Source organism: Nicotiana tomentosiformis, chromosome 3, assembly GCF_000390325.3.
Source record: "Nicotiana tomentosiformis chromosome 3, ASM39032v3, whole genome shotgun sequence".
NCBI classification, from domain to species: Eukaryota; Viridiplantae; Streptophyta; class Magnoliopsida; order Solanales; family Solanaceae; genus Nicotiana; species Nicotiana tomentosiformis.
Window position 1 is genome coordinate 38472138 of NC_090814.1, and position 19872 is coordinate 38492009.

The window sequence follows — 19872 nt, forward strand, 5'->3', positions numbered from 1 at the left end:
AAAATATTTTCACTGATAGCTAAAAATATTTACACATAAAATCCTTTTGAAAGCTTAGATTTGAGTATCTATATATTGAAGTTAAATAAGGAAGATCACCAAGTAAAGGTATTCCCAAAGGTACGGACCTAACTATGAAGAAGTAAAAAATCTGCCTTGTGATTGTACTCAAGTTGTTTTATGAGAGCATGCTCCTCGGAGTAAAATTTACAATTTTCTAACCACAACATTAGCTGAAATACAAAGAGATCTACAAGTGAAGACCATCCCAAGAAAACACGACCATATGCCGGGCAGTCCCTGAAAATGAGACAGAAAAGGGAAAGAGGTAGCGCGTTTCATCACTCAGATCACTGTTCTGTGACCTCCGAATGCCCAAATCTGCCAGCGGAAAATGAAAGATTAACATATCTTTTCACTCACACAGGTCTAAGATCGCAGAGAGCAGAAGAATACATGGGAAATGATCAACATGGCAATGAATGAAACTTATTATCACAAAAAATAATACTTGATAACCTTTTTGGTTGCATAATTAACACTCATCCTTGTAAGAAAACATCAAAAACTTACCTTCAGGTTTGTATCCCAACTTCCTGTACATAAGGCACTTCCATCAGCTGACAACCCAAGACAACTAATCCGACCTTCATGAGAGTTTTGAAGTGATCCCAAATTTAAAACCATCTAGTATTTGAAACAGCAAATGCAAACATAAGGTTGATGTGAATTAAGGAAGAACTAAGATTATAGCAACATAAACATACACAAACCATCAGACTACAGCAAGTACAGTCATAGCTCTCAGCAGAACACAACAATTAGTTGAATATTGTTTAAAAACCAATGGGAACTTAGAACAAGAATCATCTCATAATCTCTTCCAACAATAAGTTCACCAACGGTAGAATATATTCTTTTTAACAACCGAGAGATATGCTGACTCCAGCTTCAAAGATTGGTGGATTATAGACCCGCCTCTCTACCCTTCACTTAAACACCAGACTTGGTATCCCAACTGGAATTGAAATTGTGATGATGGTAGATGAATATTTCAGACGAACAATGCATAAGCAACAAAGAAACTACTGTACCTCACCCCCAAGCTAGTTGAGGTATGTTATATCATCCTCACTATTCATTTAGCTCCATCGTACCATTTCATTCCTATAGGCTATAGTCAATAACTTGGGAGTCTCTAAATACTTAAGGTTCTCTCTAGTTGCTACTAACATACACACCTCCAGACGGATTTAAATAACTCCTGGAAAATTTTGAACCTAATGTAAGCGTACAGTCATGACTGAGCTTTAACCCCAACTCATAAGCAGTGAAAACAAAATGCAACTCTGCTTTACCTTTGCTAATAGTGTGTCCCACATGTAACAGTCACCATTCGAGTACCCAGCAAACAGAAGCCGACCAGAGATAGAAAATGCAATGGAAGTGACATGTGGGATATCGCCATCACCATGCGGTTGGTAGTACACTTGCAGCTGGTGTCCAGTTCTAATGTCAAACAATCGGCAAGTTCCATCATTTGAACCAGTCCCAAATCTATTACCATCAGGGAAGAACTTTACAGTATTAACATCTCCCTCATGACCATAGAATGTTCGCTGTGCTCGACTAGCAACACGGGTGTCCCACAGACGGGCAGTTGTATCACAGGATCCAGACACAAACAGCTTTGGATTTGATGCATTGATTGAGACGCTGATCGAATGAAAAGAAATGAAAAATGATGTTGACAAACTTCAAGAAAACATAATTATTATTGCATAACACTCTATAGGTCACCAACTTACCTTAATACATCAGCACTGTGCCCAGACTGAAAATCACCACCAAAGACAGAAGTTCTTAGGCCAGTGGTTATATCCCACAGAATACATGTTTGATCACCAGAACCAGTTATCACGTGACCATCCTCATCTGGAACATACTGACATGCCGACACGTACCCCTTGTGCCCACTAAGCATTCTTGATAACGGAAGGTTCCCCTCCTTGTCAGTAGGTGAATTCAAATTGAAGATAGAGCAGACACTATCAAGTCCGCCACAGGCAACAGATTGCCCAATGGGAGAGAAGGCGCAGGTCATGACCCAAGCACATGGAAGCTTAATTGCATGGGTTTTCTGGCTGGTCAGAGCATTCCATACTATTAATCTGCCATCTTGGGATGCACTCACAATACGATTTTTTTCTGGAGTCCAGTCCAGTGAATATACCTGCCAAAAGTTTTTTAAGAAGTTTAGTCATGCAAAACCATGTTTAGTTAGTATACATCCTAGGATCCAAAAAGACAAAAATTCTAGTCAAAGTACTGCCCCTTCAACTTTTATCAATACCCTCGCATCACTTCACATAAATTGTGAACCAGTGAATCAGTAATTAAAAAGCACAGGCAAAATCCGAAATATGATGAAGATACATCAATTAGATTTCTAAAATTTTATAATCACACTCAGGAGCAAGCATAATGGTGTAAAAGTATTCTTCACCAGTCTGGTTAATACTTTTTTTGGGTATATTTTTTCATGAGGTTTTTTTGTTAGTTATCTATAATTATAAGGTCCCTTCAAATGTGGCCCGAAGTTAGCCTGCTAACCCGGTTTTATCAATTCATTAAGTACAAGTAATTTTTTTTTTTAAGATGGAAGTACAATTTACCCTAAGTTGAAGCAAATTATTAATGAATAAGACTTTTCCAAAATTGTGTAGTTTCAATTGCACTGTATCACTTGTCATGGTCTCAAGGATTTGACAACAACAACAACAAACCCAATGCAATTGATTCTCCAACTTTTTTCACCGCCAATTTTTTCCCATTTCTCTCTCTTCTTCTTCGTGTTGTTTGCCTTCTCTTCCACCCTGTTGTTTATGATAACTGAAAACTTTTTGGTTAACAAGAACCAACAGTACTTGTGCATCTATTTAAAGTTCAAGCTAACCTATGATGTCAACAACTTGCGCTGCATCATCTTAAGTCACACGACAAATAACTATTAGAGGCACCCAAAAGGACGCTGCAAATACCCGGACTCTTCCAAAAGCACCCTTCTAGTCATCAACAGAATAGTTAATGCAGACTAGTTATACTAAGAACTCTCTCTCTCTCTCCCCAAAAAAAGAACTCCTCTATCCTGTATGTAGTCTTCTCAGTTGCTAAGTCAATGTCTTCCTTTGAGAACTTTAATCAAGCACTTCATAGAAGATACGCCACTGAGGGAGTCCGTGATAGCATCCTAGGAAGCTCAAATCTATTGAAGGACAAGAATGAAGCTTTGGAATCTCAAAGAGGGCCTTTAACAAGATGTCAAGCTAAAGAGTTGCAAAACAAGGTCATTAGACTTCAAGTGCAAATAAAGAAGTTGTTAATTGGGATGGAGAGCTCAAGGATAAAAGGATATGAGTTGTCTAGGTATTATAATTATTTTATAGTCCAAATTCATGTCCAAGAAAAAGTGGATTAGATCCCAAGAGACATCCTCTGAAGAATGTCCAAATCAGGCCACTATTGGACCTATTTGGCACCTAAAAATATGTCCAAACTTGCAGCCCAATAAGTCCTACATGAAGCCACGTTTTTATGCCCAAGAAAGGTTCAATAGGCGTGATAAAAGTTGGGTACAAGTTGGTGCCAAGTTGCTTGCAAGTTGCCTTCAAGATTTCCAAGATCCTATCCATGATTGGTTTGGGACTTTCAAGATTCTATCCAAGATTGGTTTTAACTTATTTCCATATATTTTGGTACTAGATTTATTGCTTTCCTAGGTAATTAAGGTTATGTTTTCCTTTTCCTAAGATTGTTGGAGTTACTTTTCAAGATTGACTTGGTTTTTGTTTCCTAGTGTTTTTCCTTTTCCTAAGGTATTTGGACTTGTTGTCCAAAGTAGTTTAGGACTTTATTTCCTTGTTTTTAGGTAGGAATTTCGTGACCCCCTCTCTATATAAAGGGGTGTCTTCTTTGTTTTTAGATTTTAGATTATTATAGACAATATCAATAAAAATTGTGAGATTTTTCTTGCACTCTTGTGTGTGGCTACTCTTGGATTTATTCTTCAACCTTCAAGACTCAACTTAAGGTGGTAAGATTAAACTCTTTCGAAATCTTAGATCACTTCTAGGTATTCAAGAAAGGTGATAAGTTTAGGCTTATTGTTGTTCTTGTTATTCTAAAGGGTCGGGTTTCACAATCTATCTCTTGTTTTTAATTCTCTACCAAAGGCGATTAGTTCTTTGTTAGCTAATTGTTGTTGTTAAGATTCAACTTCAAGAATAGACTTCTTGAATTCAAGAAACTCTTTCTTGAATTCAATCTATCTTTAATTTTCCGTTGTTTTTTTGTTTCTTTATTTTCTTTTAGCTTCCGCACGTTTCTTGATTTTCTTTAGTAATTCTTGGACCCCTATCGTGTTGTTATCAAGTGGTATCAGAGCATAGGCTAATCAAGATTTCAATCTTGATAATCTTGGGAGGTTTTTGAGCAAAACAAAACAAACAAAAAAAAAAACGAAAATCAGCCAAAAGAAAAGCATTATGGCTCATTATTATTTGTAGAATTCAAGTGTTATTTGGTTTCCAAGTCAAGAAAGGAAACAAGAAGAGGGGATCCTAGTTCTTGAAGATTAAGGTAACTTCTTTCCTTATTCTTGTGGGTTTTGGGTTTCCTAAATTCTTTCCTTATTTTTTCTACATAACCAATTCCTATTCTTCCAAGGTTTGGTCCTTCACTTTTCTATTCTTTTTCTAACTCCACATTCTTATCACTAAGGGTTGTGACTAGTAAGATTTATTAATAAATCTAAAGTTTAATGACCAAGAGTTGCTTTGAGTGGAAAAAGGCAAAGTTTGAGAGATACATAATTCTTCTAATCTTTGTTCAAGATGTTTCAAACAGGTAGTTATAGTGAAAGGAGGCGAGCTATGACTCACCAACTTGAAAAGTCGAACTTACAATATACCGAATGGAAGGAAGACAATGGTAAAATTATTTTTCAAACAAGAGCTAAAGTGATGTCTGCGATTTGTGCCCTTAAAATTGACAAAGAGTTTGGCTATAACTCAATTAGCACTTATATGGTTGAAAAATTGAACTTGCCTTGTGTTGAGCATATTGAACCCTACATGTTGAGAGGAGCAAAGGTAGATAAAAGAGTGTTATTACTATTCTCTATTGGAAGGTATGAGGATGCGATCTGGTGTGATGTGATTCCCATGAATAATTATCATATCTTGTTGGGAAAGCCATGGTATGCCTATAGAAGAGCTTCATATAATATGAAAAAAATAGATACTCTTTTGAGATTAACGGGAAGAAACTTATTCTTGGACCTTTGACTCTCCCTCACAAATTTATGAAGATGAAAAGACTGTTAAAGAGAATATGGAAAAATATGAGAGAGAAAAGAATGAGAGGAGTAAGGGAGTGCAGGTTGACATCCCAACAGAGGAAAAAGGAGAGGTTGTATTGAGTGAAGAGAATGGGATGTCAATTGAAAAAAAGAGTGAGCTTGAGGGAAAAGAAAAGAGAGAAGGCAATGAGATAAGAAAAGTTTTAAGGTAGAGAGAGAAAAATAAAAGGGTTTGAGTAAAGAAAAAGGAAAAAACATTAGTGAGAGAAAAGAGGCTAAGGGTGAGGAAAATTAGTCTTGTGATAAAAGCCAAAGAGAGTGTAAGCAAGAAAATATTTTCTTTACTTCCTAACCTATTAAATCTTTCTTGTTTTAGTTCTTGTGATTTTGTGCAACCATATGTAGAAAGACCTTTTGAAAGGGGAGGTGAGGCACAAGAGATGGTAGCAAAGGATCCAATCGGATTCCAACATGAATTTAGCGAAATCAATTCTTGTTGGATGGTGGAAGATAAAAGCTTGGTTAATTTCTTTGTTGTTGAACCTTTTGACTATTTTGATCCTTATTTACAGGTTTATAACATGGAGTTCCCTAAAGACATTGCTAAGTTAGAGCCATTGCATAAGAGAATAAAAGGTGATGTTGTTCCATTAGTAAATAAGTCCAAGTATGGTATGTATAATTGGTTCATTCACATTCTTGGCCTTTCTAGAACAGCTAAGGTATTTTTGGAGGTAATGAACTATACTCTTATTTCTTATGTTGGTGACTTTATAATTTTTGTGGATGATGATATTTTGATGCATATCAAGTCATTAACTGTAATATCTAAGTTAAAGTGCAAGAGTAATTTGCTTCCTTTTGAAATTGAGTATGACATAGATGATTATGCATTCCAACTTGGTGGAAAGAGGCATGAAATTTATGAGAAGAGGCTTGCTAATGAGTTAAATGTTCTTTCTTCTCTTATATTAAGTGTCTAATGAGTTTTCATGTGATAAATTGCTAGAATGTGAGTTTTGTTGTTTGATGGGAAGTCATTCCTCTAGTCATGTTGATTGTGAGCCTATAAAAGTGTTTGCTACTAGTAAAGAGGATATGCATGATTATTGTGACGTTAGTGATCAAATACTCTTTCATGAACCTATCTATAACTCTTTCGGTAACAGTTTCAGCAATCATGTAGAATCCATTGATGTTGCGAATATTATTGGGGAAAGTTATAATCATGAGCTTGAATGTATTGAAATTTATGGGTTCTTCTGACCTTTCTGAGAATTTATGTGCTTCTTTGAATAACTTACATGTAGAAGCATCCATGGGATTTATAATTGATACTTGGCTATATCATAAGAGTGTCTTATTTGATACATGTGGCAGAGATACTTGTGTTAAATGGATGCATGACCAATATTTTGTAATTTCTTTGGCATGCACATGTTTAGACTACCTTATTGACAAGATCGCATTGCAAATTTCATTACATAGTGTATCTAAGAGAGGTTTTTATTGGACAACTCTAAGTAGGCATAAATTTTATTGGGATGATGATGTCCATATGCTTTATAAAGGAGTATTTACACCTATTAGGCTTAATTGGGTTAAGTGGCCACATGGTCACTATCTTGTTTTATTCTTACCATTTTTTCAGATTAGTGGATGCCATTTACTAGTGCGTGACTTCTTTTTCTTGCAAGGTCGAAATTCGAGGACGAATGTTTTTCAAGAAGAGGGGAATGATAGCATCCTAGGAAGCTCAAATCTATTAAAGGACAAGAATGAAGCTTTGGAATCTCAAAGAGGGCCTTTAACTAGATGTCAAGCTAAAGAGTTGCAAAACAAGGTCATTAGACTTCAAGTGCAAATAAAGAAGTTGTTAATTGGGATGGAGAGCTCAAGGATAAAGGATATGAGTTGTCTAGGTATTATAATTATTTTATAGTCCAAATTCATGTCCAAGAAAAAGTGGATTAGATCCCAAGAGACATCCTCTGAAGAAGGTCCAAATCAGGCCACTATTGGACCTATTTGGCACCTAAAAATATGTCCAAACTTGCAGCCCAATAAGTCCTACATGAAGCCACGTTTTTATAACATAAAAAGGACTTACTTGCCTCGAATTTCGACCTTGCAAGAAAAAGAAGTCACGCACTAGTAAATGGTATCCACTAATCTGAAAAAATGGTAAGAATAAAACAAGATAGTGACCATGTGTCCACTTAACCCAATTAAGCCTAATAGGTGTAAATACTCCTTTATAAAGCATATGGACATCATCATCCCAATAAAATTTATGCCTACTTAGAGTTGTCCAATAAAAATTTCTCTTAGATGCACTATGTAATGAAATTTGCAATGCGATCTTGTCTATAAGGTAGTCTAAACTTGTGCATGCCAAAGAAATTACAAAATATTGGTCATGCATCCATTTAACACAAGTATCTCTGCCACATGTATCAAATAAGACACTCTTATGATATAGCCAAGTATCAATTATAAATATCAATAAAAATTATGAGATTTTTCTTGCACTCTTGTGTGTGGCTACTCTTGCATTTATTCTTCAACCTTCAAGACTCAACTTAAGGTGGTAAGATTAAACTCTTTCGAAATCTTAGATCACTTCTAGGTATTCAAGAAAGGTGATAAGTTTAGGCTTATTGTTGTTCTTGTTATTCTAAAGGGTCGGGTTTCACAATCTATCTCTTATTTTTAATTCTCTACCAAAGGCAATTAGTTATTTGTTAGCTAATTGTTGTTGTTAGGATTCAACTTCAAGAATAGACTTCTTGAATTCAAGAAACTCTTTCTTGAATTCAATCTATCTTTAATTTTCCGTTGTTTTTTTTGTTTCTTTATTTTCTTTTAGCTTCCGCACGTTTCTTGATTTTCTTTAGTAATTCTTGGACTCCTATCGTGTTGTTATCAAGTGGGAGAGCTCAAGGATAAAAGGATATGAGTTGTCTAGGTATTATAATTATTTTATAGTCCAAATTCATGTCCAAGAAAAAGTGGATTAGATCCCAAGAGACATCCTCTGAAGAAGGTCTAAATCAGGCCACTATTGGACCTATTTGGCACCTAAAAATATGTCCAAACTTGCAGCCCAATAAGTCCTACATGAAGCCACTTTTTTATAACATAAAAAGGACTTACTTGCTGCCCAAGAAAGGTTCAATAGGCGTGATAGAAGTTGGTGCCAAGTTGCTTGCAAGTTGCCTTCAAGATTTCCAAGATCCTATCCATGATTGGTTTGGGACTTTCAAGATTCTATCCAAGATTGGTTTTAACTTATTTTCATATATTTTGGTACTAGATTTATTGCTTTCCTAGGTAATTAAGGTTATGTTTTCCTTTGCCTAAAATTGTTGGAGTTACTTTCCAAGATTGACTTGGTTTTTGTTTCCTAGTGTTTTTCCTTTTCCTAAGGTATTTGGACTTGTTGTCCAAAGTAGTTTAAGACTTTATTTCCTTGTTTTTAGGTAGTAATTTCGTGACCCCCTCTCTATATAAAGGGGTGTCTTCTTTGTTTATAGATTTTTAGATTATTATAGACAATATCAATAAAAATTGTGAGATTTTTCTTGCACTCTTGTGTGTGGCTACTCTTGCATTTATTCTTCAACCTTCAAGACTCAACTTAAGGTGGTAAGATTAAACTCTTTCGAAATCTTAGATAACTTCTAGGTATTCAAGAAAGGTGATAAGTTTAGGCTTATTGTTGTTCTTGTTATTCTAAAGGATCGGGTTTCACAATCTATCTCTTGTTTTTAATTCTCTACCAAAGGCGATTAGTTATTTGTTAGCTAATTGTTGTTGTTAGGATTCAACTTCAAGAATAGACTTCTTGAATTCAAGAAAGAGTTTCTTGAATTCAATCTATCTTTAATTTTCCGTTGTTTTTTTGTTTCTTTATTTTCTTTTAGCTTCTGCATGTTTCTTGATTTTCTTTAGTAATTCTTGGACCCCTATCGTGTTGTTATCAGTCCGGAACCAAAAGGTTGCAAATTTTGACTCAAGAGACAAAAATAGGTGGAAAAAAACACAAAGGACAATTTTATGTGCAACACATGTAAAACCTGTGCTATACATTAACGGCCAGTTACCCCGTTAACGTATAGCGCATGTAAATACATGCGCTATACTCAATATTTTTAAACCTGTAGTATAGCGCATATAGCTGAACCTAAAGAGTCGGTCAGGTATAGTGTATGTATTACATGCGCTATACATAAATAAAATAAGCCCTTTTTTTTTCCTCGACAGAACTTCTCTCGGTCCCCCCTTCTATTTTCTAATCTTTCATTGGAGCCCATCTTCTCCCCCAAAAATCACGTGTCACTATTATATTACGGAACAAACACAAGATTCAAGGTTAGCTCATGCTGTAGAACTCGATTTGTTCTCCATTTGGTAGAAAAAGCGCGTATATTCATTGTTCAAACACTTCAAAAAAAGGTATTTCGATGAACTCTTTTCATATAAATTGTTTATATTTTTGTGTAACTCGTTTTTATTAATTTATGTCATGATTTGGTGCGTGTTTAGTTAATTTTTATGAATTTATTAATAAAAACGAATTACACAAAATATAAACAATTTTGTACGAAAAGAGTATATCCACCTTTTTTTTAAGTTTTTGAACGGTGAATATATGCTGCCTTTTCTACCAAATCGAGTTCTACACCAGGAGCTAACCTTGAATCTAGTGTTTTTTCTGTAATATAATAGCGACACGTGATTTTTGGGGGAGAAGGTGGGCTCCAATGGAAGATTAGAAAATAGAAGAGGGGACCAAGAGAGGTTCTGTCGGGGAAGAAGAAGGGGCTTATTTTATTTATGTATAGTTCCTATACCTGACCGACTTTTTAGGTTCAACTATTGAGCATGAAATATGTGCACGCTATACTACAGGTTTCAAAATATCGAGTATAACACATTTAAAACATGCGCTATACCTTAACGGGATAACTGGCCTTTAAGGTATAGCGCATGTTTTATATGCATTATACATAAAATTGTCCTCAAAACTTTTTTTCACCTATTTTGGTCTCTTGGGTCAAAATTTGCAACATTTTGGTTCCGGACTCCTCCGAAACATCACCACAAGCATCAAGACCCTACAATGGGTTGGAGGTGGAAAGCTTTGGAAGATGAAGTTGGAGGTGCCCTGAAGACCTACAATGTTTTTAGGGTGATTCCTAAGGAGGAGCTACACGCCGCCTCCCTCCCCCCACCCCTCCCGTGGCCATGGTTGAGGGACACGGTCCAACTGTGTCCATTTCCAGAATGCGGTCCAAGGGGAGTGAGAAGGGCCGTGTCAATGGTTCAAGCCATAACGGTTCCGCCCGTGCCAACTGATCTATTGCCAACGGTTCAAAGAGCACAAGAGGGTGGTCACATGGACCGTGCCAACGGTCCGAGCCCATGCCACCGTGTCCATGGATCAATCTAATGATCGTCGTCATCATGAGCCACCATGGGGAGCTTATGCGCAATCACGTGACTTAGGCCATGATTGTCAATGATTGGATACTTCGGCTACAAATTTTCCCTTTGGCGTATAGTAGTTTGGCCCATTTAGGGGTACTTATGTCTTTCCTTTAGACCTAGTATAAATAGAATAGGATGAGGTCACTTCTTTTGAATATTGAAGAATGTTGATGAATCATGAGGAACTTGTATTTCCCTAAGTTGCTCGGACTCGGGTGCGAATATTCGATACGGGGACGGATCCGAGTATCGGATTCGGCAAAATCTAAAATTTAAGATTCAGGGGTGTGGATCCGGATATGGATACGGGTGCGGGGATTCGACTAATACAAAATAGAGCTATAAAAATATTGTAAATTTTGAGAAATATTCTGTGAAAAACTTACATGAATATTGTACAACACAATCTTTCATTCTCCAAGATGGACATTATTCTTTCATTGTTCTAAATCTGTTTTATTTTTGATTTTGAGAAATCAAAATCTCAATTTTTCTCCCAAATTTGTCGATGGACTCCGGTCAAAGTGTCCGAAGTCAGTTGACCGTATCCGAGACGTATCCCGTCCCGGTATCGGTATCCGTCCCGTATCAGGACAGGGACGGCACCAAAATCGAAGAGTCCGCGCAACTTAGGTATTTTCTACTTGTTGATCTAACTCTTTAAGGTGTATAATTCGTCTTGAGGGAAATCCTATAGATTAGGTGCTATAAGTCTTGTAATTGTTGAGTAAATGATTATATCAATTGTTTGACACTGCACCTTATATCGGTCTAGTCTTAATTTCTATCCTTTAATCTTAGTTTCTTTAATTTCTGCACATCAATTCGTATCAACAGATCTGCTCAAAAATAATTTTCATGAACAATTGAAACTTTACATAAGAGAAATTCCTAAACAGTAGCCTTTATCAAGCTCACAACAAAAGAATGAACAAGCAAGAATAGGAAGAGAACGGTGGCACCTTATGATTGAACAATCAATCTTGCCTAACAGGACGTGCCAATTAGCTTTACCAGGAAGATGAACACGCTTTATCCAGAAGATGAGATATCTTCCGAACAATGATAATAACAGATGAAAAAAGAAGATACAAGGATTCTAGTCATCATAAAATAGAAAGAGAAACAAAAAAGTTAAACCTAATGGAAAGGACATGAGATAAAGGTTAATGAGCAAAATGACGTGTAGAACAAGGAAACAACCGATGAGAAAGAAGACATGACCATTTATGCTCGAGAAAGGAAATATATAATTCTGCCAAATGACCCCTACCTCTACAAAGGCAGGGTCTATTTTCAGAGAAGCTATTTCAAGGGTGCTGTTATTTTCCAAACCATTGAGTCCAAAACGTCCAAACTCTGATAATGTCTGCTTGCTTGACTAAATAAGCAGGTAACTTCATCCTGTCCCGTTACTTCTTTCACTCCAAAAGTTAGCTCCACATGTTCCGATGCAAAAAATGATAGCGACGAAACATGATCATTAATATCTAATAGCTACTAAAGGTAATTATGCGGACTATTATATATAAGTCCATACAGTCATACTAAAATTTAAGTGGCTTGGAATACTCAAATAATTTCAACAAACATGGTCAGAACCATGGAACAAGTTAATGAAGAAGGAACTCAATATCTCAGCCATGACATTAATGTCAGAGAAACTTCACATGACGTGTTTGGTTCTTCGAGGATGATAGTCTTGTGAATGAGGAAGAAAATTCAATCTTTCATACGAAAATAATGTCTCTAATGGAGTCAATGACATGACGATCTATGAAAAGAGAATGATTTCTTTGAGGATCATCAAGATGGGGGAACGGGACGTGTTAATGAGATATAGGTATGTGAAAATACTGAAGTATTACAAGGTACAAAACAAGAATGACTAATTCTAAGCATTCTTTTCTTTTGTTAAAAAAATTTAATAATAATACGTGAACCATATACATTATGTTAAATGTTTCACTATACTAAGTATTCTTAATATCTAAGTTATTACATTTGTTTAATTGTAGTTTCAGTGAGTAATATTAGGCTCAAAATATATTTACCGAATTTCATAATTCTCTTAATTTGGAGGAAAACTTTTGGTAGATGGAAATTCATTGGATGTGATTGATGTTAAATTCGTCGAAAAGATTTAACTAGAATTAATTAGTATTTTTAGTAGTATTTTATTTTATTTTAGAGAGATTTTTGGGCTAGCTAATGTTAGGTCTTGTTTTGAATCAAATTTCCTACCAAGCCAAGTCAAACTTCGGATACCTCAACCTGAGCCCAAAAGCCACCTGACCTGTCTGACCCAAGAGCCCAAAACCCATCAACTTACCAACCAATCAATATCTTAAATTTAATCCAAGCCTCCCAATCCAACGGTTACCATTCTCCCGAGCAGGGTCAGCAAATGTGTGTGTGGTCTCAATATAAAGTGTTTTCAAAAGCCAACTTGATCAAGTAAGCAACCATGTTTTCCATGGAACTTGGGGGTCCCCCGTCAAAAGAATCTCCTTGCCTAAAATCCTCTTTTGCGAACAAGTAAATGGAGTTATTTTGGTTTTCAAAGGAAAATGCTTTTAAACTTGTTTTAAGGTGACCTACCGCACAAAACTCCATTATTAGATGGAGACTCCGAGAAAATCCCTTTTGGAAACATCTTTGTGTTACTTTCAAATTGAAAACCTTTTGACTTTGGAAAAATACTTTATCTTTTTAAAGGTAAAAAGGGGTGTGACATAGGTAACCTCCGGTAAAAAAAATCTTCAAGAAATAACGGTACACATCATTTCATCATCTTCTCAATATGTAATGGGATTCACTTTGTGCACTCTTTTATGAGACATCACCTTCATTATGTGGCAGCCTATAATACCAATTAACCAAACATCTTGCAAGTGCACTGAACATATTGCCTCTAGGTCAGTATTCAACTTTGAATACAAATTGATTCCCAAAAAAGTTGTTTCTAGTCGAACGGTAAATAATATTCATCTCGAACAGTGTAGCTACCTCACTCCCATTCTTGTGTAATGGAATAAACAAATCACACTGCAACAATCGCACCGATTCCTTTTGGACCATCTTAAAAAGATGTTCGTGTAAGAGCGGATTGGAGTTGTTCTTCCCACGAAAACCCAAAATCACATTTCACTTTGGTGTATCTGGACTTCTATTTAACTTTATCCCATTGTCACATTTTGCTATAATTGCAAGCTCTTACTATTCAACAGAATTATAAAGTGTACTTCTACTATTCACATAACCATCAAACAAGGAATGCATTCCCTTGCTTGTGTAGATCTCATCCCAACAGAGTAGATTTATGAGATTAAAAAGTACCCAACTTTCTCGTTCACCATACAACTTGATCATCCAATTATTACTTTTCAAAAATCATGTCTTTCTGTAAATTCGACCCATCTTCTTTCAAATTCCTCTACTGTGAACCATACTTTGCTTTGAATTCATTCTTTGCTGCAACATATTATATTCAGCAACACCTTTCAACTTAGTAGGCATCTTTACATATATATGTCATAGGCAAAACCGACGGCTAGTGTCAGGCAAAAGTTGACCTATTGTTTGCTCATATGCTCTCGCATTGATCACTCAACATACAAGTTGGATGGATATCTCACGTAGCATAAATTCAAGTAGAAAATCCACCTAAATATTTCAACGTCTTTATGCTATATCAACGCACACCAAAAACTAACGGACAAAGGCGATTAACACTCATAAATGTTGCAAATGGCAGTCAATACATGTCCACAAGGTATGGGGTAATAAAGTTAACTATATCATAAAGGTCCACAAGCAGCCTTTACCTGCTGATGAATCCAAATAACATTTTTCAATCTAACTTCCGAGTCTACATCCATCAAATGAAGGAGGCCCTATCCTTTCCTTGCATTTCATAAAAAAGCTTTTGGATGGACTTAGCATTCTTCCTACAGCCTCAGCTGTTACTGTGAATAAAATTTCTAGTTCTCGGATAAGCATCCCATTCGCTCAACACCCCCATGCTAAACCTCACTCACACAAATTCTAATAACTGACCTGTCAATTGTTTCAATTATCCTATTCAATGCCTTTGTCATTTTCCTATGGTCAACAATAAGCTAAGGCATGTCAGGGTTAATTGGATGCAAATGCACTTCAACTACCTTGCTTACAGGGCACCTTACTTCACCATCTATCACATCGTTAACTCTATCTATACATTTAGTCCTCTCACTATACTTGTTGTAAAGTTTTTTACCTCTGACATACGAAAAAACGTACTTGGTGGACTCAACATCTTACATATTGATCATTTCAATACACTAAATCCTTTGGTTTCCTTGTTTCGTGTATAAATCAAACAATTCGTCTATACTAGAAAAAGTCATTCCAATTTTTGGACCTTCTAATACTTCTATAATTTCACCAACCTACATCTCATTAAAATCTCTAGTGTCCCACCTTGATGAGCCTAAAAACAATCACTCTTCATTTATAGTACGTCACGCCATGGATTCAACTAGAGACATCACTTTCATCTAAAAAAAATAGAATAATTTATCTGAAAAATAGAATTTTCTTCCTCATTAACCAAATTGTCATCCTCTTCCACGGTTCTGATCGTATTTGTTGAAAATTTATGAGAATTACAAGCCACTTAAATACTAGTACAGCTGTCTAGTATATAATACTTTTAGTAGGTATTAGATATGTAATGATCAATTTTTGCAGTCATCACTTTTTGCATTGGAAAAGATATTCACTTTTAGAGAAAAAGAAGTAGCGAGAAAATATGAAGTTATCCGCTTATTTAGCTATGGCATTGTAGTCCGCTTATTTAGTTAAGGCATTGTAGACATTTTATATTTTGGATGCAAATATTATGGACAAATAACAGCAAACCTTTTCCAAAATATTGTGTCTCTAGCATATCAAAACTACAAGTTTCTTTCTTCCCAGTTCCGAGTCATAAACTCGTGACCAGACATGCTTAAAACAAAAATGCACCATTTGTCACCATGTTATGTTTCAAAAAGAAACAAAAATCGAGCTCCTATATAACTTTACTCCATGTAGATCATAAAGTAAATGCATATTAAATTTTCACTATAATGAAGAAAGACTTTAGACCACAGCATAAACAAGTGTGTAGACAATACAAAAGGTTTCACAAACTAGCGACTACACTAAATTTACTATTTTTCATGAAGAAACAGAAATTACTGATTTGACTGCAAAAAATTAATAATGTCGTATTCCGTGACAACTTATTAGGCAATAGAATCAGGAAAATCATAAAATGGAAGAACGATATAAAGGAAAACCGAGGCCAGCAATTTGTTGGCAACCTCTGAATTGGAGCAAACAATACATAACTGTAAGTCCATCCTTTCGAAACATACACTATACATGTTAGTGTTAACCTATTAGAAGCAGTTGGTCAAAGAGAGCAACTTGCTGAGATCAAATTGGTAATTTTCTAAAACAGATTAAACTAAAATCATTAAGGCTTAATTTCAAACACAATAAATAGTTAAAAATTTAGGTTGTTTGGCTCCAACATACAAGCCTTGGTGCAACAGTAGAGTAAATGTGTAGGAAGAGAAGCACAAATATCTACCTTACCGGAATGTCCTTGCAGGATCCGACAACAAACCAGATCCGTCGGGCCAAAGCTGACAGGAGTTATACCTTGTGACCTTGCATACCCAGCAACTTCCAAAATAAAAAATAAAAAATTAGATCTCCTGTTTAGTTAAATATATGCAATTCATGAAGAAAAGGAGCAACCGTCAGTGTCAAGTAGATGGAGACGCTTCTGCTTGAGACGTTCACGGAGAGTATTTACAGTTTGGTTAGCGGCCATGTGCCGTTCTTTCAGCTCCGTAACTGACATATTTACCATTATTCAATCATTCACTTCCATCAAATTCATCATTTGAATTAGTGCGAGCGAGAGAGAGAGAGGAGAGATTTTTATTGCAGCGTGGTTTGGTGGTGGTGGGTGGTTTAGTTAGCTATTTAAGTTATAGTATATGAGTTATAAATTTAAGTGATAATACACATTAATCAGATTATACATATTTTACACATAAGCTCGGTCTAAAAATAAAAGTGAATAAATTTTTTTCATGGACTTAGCCTTTTCAACGCAAATTGTAGTTTCAAATATTTACTATGTTTGTACCAATCAAATTAATACAATACATGTGTTTGTATATAAAAATTTATTACTTAATTATAATTTAAGTGGTATATAATCACACAGCAAACACTTAAGATTAAATTATTTACTAATTTGGTAAGTATTAAGTGCGGATAATAGTTTTTTGTCTCAATATGTCAGTCTACGTTGGATGACTTAGATTATACTCTCTCCGTTCATTTTTATTTGTTCTCTGTGAACTTTGCACATTCCTTAAAAAATAATAAATGAAGTGTATAATTTATCACCTATATTAATTGATGCATATTTTTAATGGATTTGAGAGAATAATTTGAAATGAGTAATTAATATTGTGGGTATAAGAGGAAAGTGTTTTACCAAAAAAATATTAAACCTTTTCTTAAGAATTCTAGTTAAATATAATAACTACTAGATCTGAAGTTTAGAGATATTGATGATGTAGGACCGAATCTAATAATATTGAATGCCAACTACAAATGCTCAATGATTGTTAATGAATGTAGTAATGAAAGCATGCAATAAATGTAGATAATGGCAATAAATGTAATAAGGAGGAATTTATCACCCAAATGTTAGATGACTTGGATGATTCTCCTTCTTGACAACAACGTGGGATAATAGAAAATGAAGGTGGACAAGAAATCCTTGGATCTTGTGAATAAAAGATGTATATTGAGCAATGGAATAAGTAGACAAGACAAGCTTTTGTGTATTCTTTGTAGTCAACCCTTTACAATATCAGAAAAGTGAAATCCTTGTTTGTTCTTTATCTCTTCCTATTTATAGGGATATTTCTAAGAAACCCTAAAAAGTACAATTGAAGAAATATCTAATGGAATATTCCTTCTCTCTATTCTAAAACGTATTCTAATTGTTGCTTCCATACGTTCTTTACTCGACCTCGGCGCTAATCCTTCTTTAGGTGACTCCTCGCCATTGAGCCGTGATCGGCTTTGACCTCGACCATGTCCCGTCCATTTGTAGTCATTAAGTTCAGTCCAAATTTTGACCAATACAGTTAGTCCCTCCGCTTATTGAGGTTGTGCTCTTGGACGTCCTCGATGAGCGAATTCTGTCTACAACCAGTCAGAGGAAATTTGGTCGTGATGATTGAATCGAATCGCCCGAGGTCGAACTGGTGGCGATCGTCAGCAGGGTCGTGGTTGGCGTGACTGACATAGGATGGCGTAATGGCCACGCGCGTCATCATTACGCGTCTTCCTAATGCAGTGTGTCGTTTCCTGTGCTTCTGTCGCTTTGATTTTGGTGCCATTGACGGCTCTTTGCCTCGATTCAGGTGCCACCCAACCCTATAAATAGAGGAGAGGGGCTTCATTATCGAAACTTTTAGCATCTCCTACTCTGTATGCACTTTGTTCTTCTTTAAGCCTCTTCTCCGATCTCAGTTTCCGATTTCCTACAGCTCCTTCAGTTTCAGTCCCCGATTTCTTTCCTGGTCGATACTTTCTTTCTTTGACTTCATTGTACATATTTTATTACGAAAAGATGTCAAATTTTCCTCATACTTCTGATAGAGTCTCTGATGCCACCCCTTTATTGGTAGCCATTCCTCCCGGTGGTGAGGAACCCATGGTTGAGGAGGACGAAAGCTTCCCCATCGTGGAGGAGGTAGTTCCTACGAACCTGATAGTAGGCTATATTCATGCAATTTAGACACTACTTACACTCTAATTTAGCCGCACTTTATTGATATTTGAATGCTAAAAGATAACAAAATGCTCTAATTAAGAATTTGATGCTTTGCAGGAGCTACTCCGAGCTAGGAGGGAGCTAACGAGTGTTTTGGAGTCAACATGGAATGTGAAAGGGCAATCGAAGGTTAGCCTGGTCAAAAAGGAGCGAGAAAAGCAAGCGAAACGACCCCTCCAGGTGCGCGGCCGCGGAGTAGGCCGCGAACTGGTCCGCAAACTCAAGGCAGTGAGGCAGTCCAAATCCGCGGCCGCGGACGGGCGGACGAAAGCCAAACACGCAGGGTTAATTATGTAATTTCTTAGGTGACTAACCTAAACCTATATAAAACCTAAACTCGCCCAGAAGTGAGAGATAGTTGTTTTTAGAAGATTTTAGAGGCAAGAACGAGGGAGAGAAGACGGATAAATTCCTAAGAGTTTTCATCTTCTTCTTCATACTTCTATTTGTTGATTATGAATTATTTTAGTGATTTGTTTTTCATTAGTATGAGTAGCTAAACCTATTATCTAGGGTTGATGGAACCAATTGTTGGATGAAGTCTTGACTCTATTTTGTTATAATTGAGTCGTGTTTGTTCTATGATTATTCAATTACGTATTGTATTGTGGTTAATTGAAAGGGCCCTCGATTAATCGTGTCTATTCACCTTGTGTTGCTTGAGAAAGAACACTTGGTTAGATTGTTGTTGAACAACACCACTTTTGGGGAAGTTAAGAGATTAATTACTTAAATTTAAAAGTGGGGTTAGAAATAACGAAGCTTTGGTGGGATAATTCTGAGTTGCATAAATTGTTAACTAGAGTAGTTCGAGGGAATGCTTCTAGTCAATTATCGTAATTGATCGAAAGGTAATTACGGTAGCTCGTAACTCATAAACCTCATAAAGTATTACGACGAGATTATAGCTAAAGAGTTGAGAATTAATCCGGCAATTGGGGAAATCAATAACCCTAGATCCTTTTACCCTTGAATTCAATTTTAGTCTTGATTATTGCTAATTTTAGTGTCATTTTTCCTTGGCTGAATAAATTTTATTGATTATTCATAAAACTCTTGCATCCGAAAGTTGTCTGAGCTTATCATTAGCATTATTTAAGGTTGTAGTGAATAGGTTAGT

At 35.9% G+C, this 19872-nt stretch overlaps 1 protein-coding gene across 1 annotated transcript; it reads right to left on the reverse strand.

Annotated features, from left to right (window-relative positions):
* Positions 1 to 44: 44 nt before the first annotated feature.
* Positions 45 to 16858, reverse strand: LOC104103222 (guanine nucleotide-binding protein subunit beta-2-like). The gene is made up of 6 exons (XM_009611113.4): positions 16646 to 16858; positions 16476 to 16570; positions 1809 to 2233; positions 1359 to 1716; positions 574 to 687; positions 45 to 381 (listed from the first exon to the last, which is right to left on the reverse strand). The coding sequence occupies exons 1-6, from the start codon at positions 16758 to 16760 to the stop codon at positions 346 to 348; spliced, it is 1143 nt and encodes a 380-aa protein (XP_009609408.1). The 5' UTR covers positions 16761 to 16858; the 3' UTR covers positions 45 to 345.
* Positions 16859 to 19872: the final 3014 nt, after the last annotated feature.

Bases quoted from the DNA above. Each gene is read 5' to 3' on its own strand.
- LOC104103222 (XM_009611113.4), bottom strand. From the start codon at position 16,760: ATGGTAAATATGTCAGTTACGGAGCTGAAAGAACGGCACATGGCCGCT. The intron at 1,717-1,808 runs GTAAGTTGGTGA...TCATTCGATCAG, and splicing joins CACAGTGCTGATGTATTAAG to CGTCTCAATCAATGCATCAA. The intron at 382-573 runs GTAAGTTTTTGA...TTCCGCTGGCAG, and splicing joins GTTGGGATACAAACCTGAAG to ATTTGGGCATTCGGAGGTCA.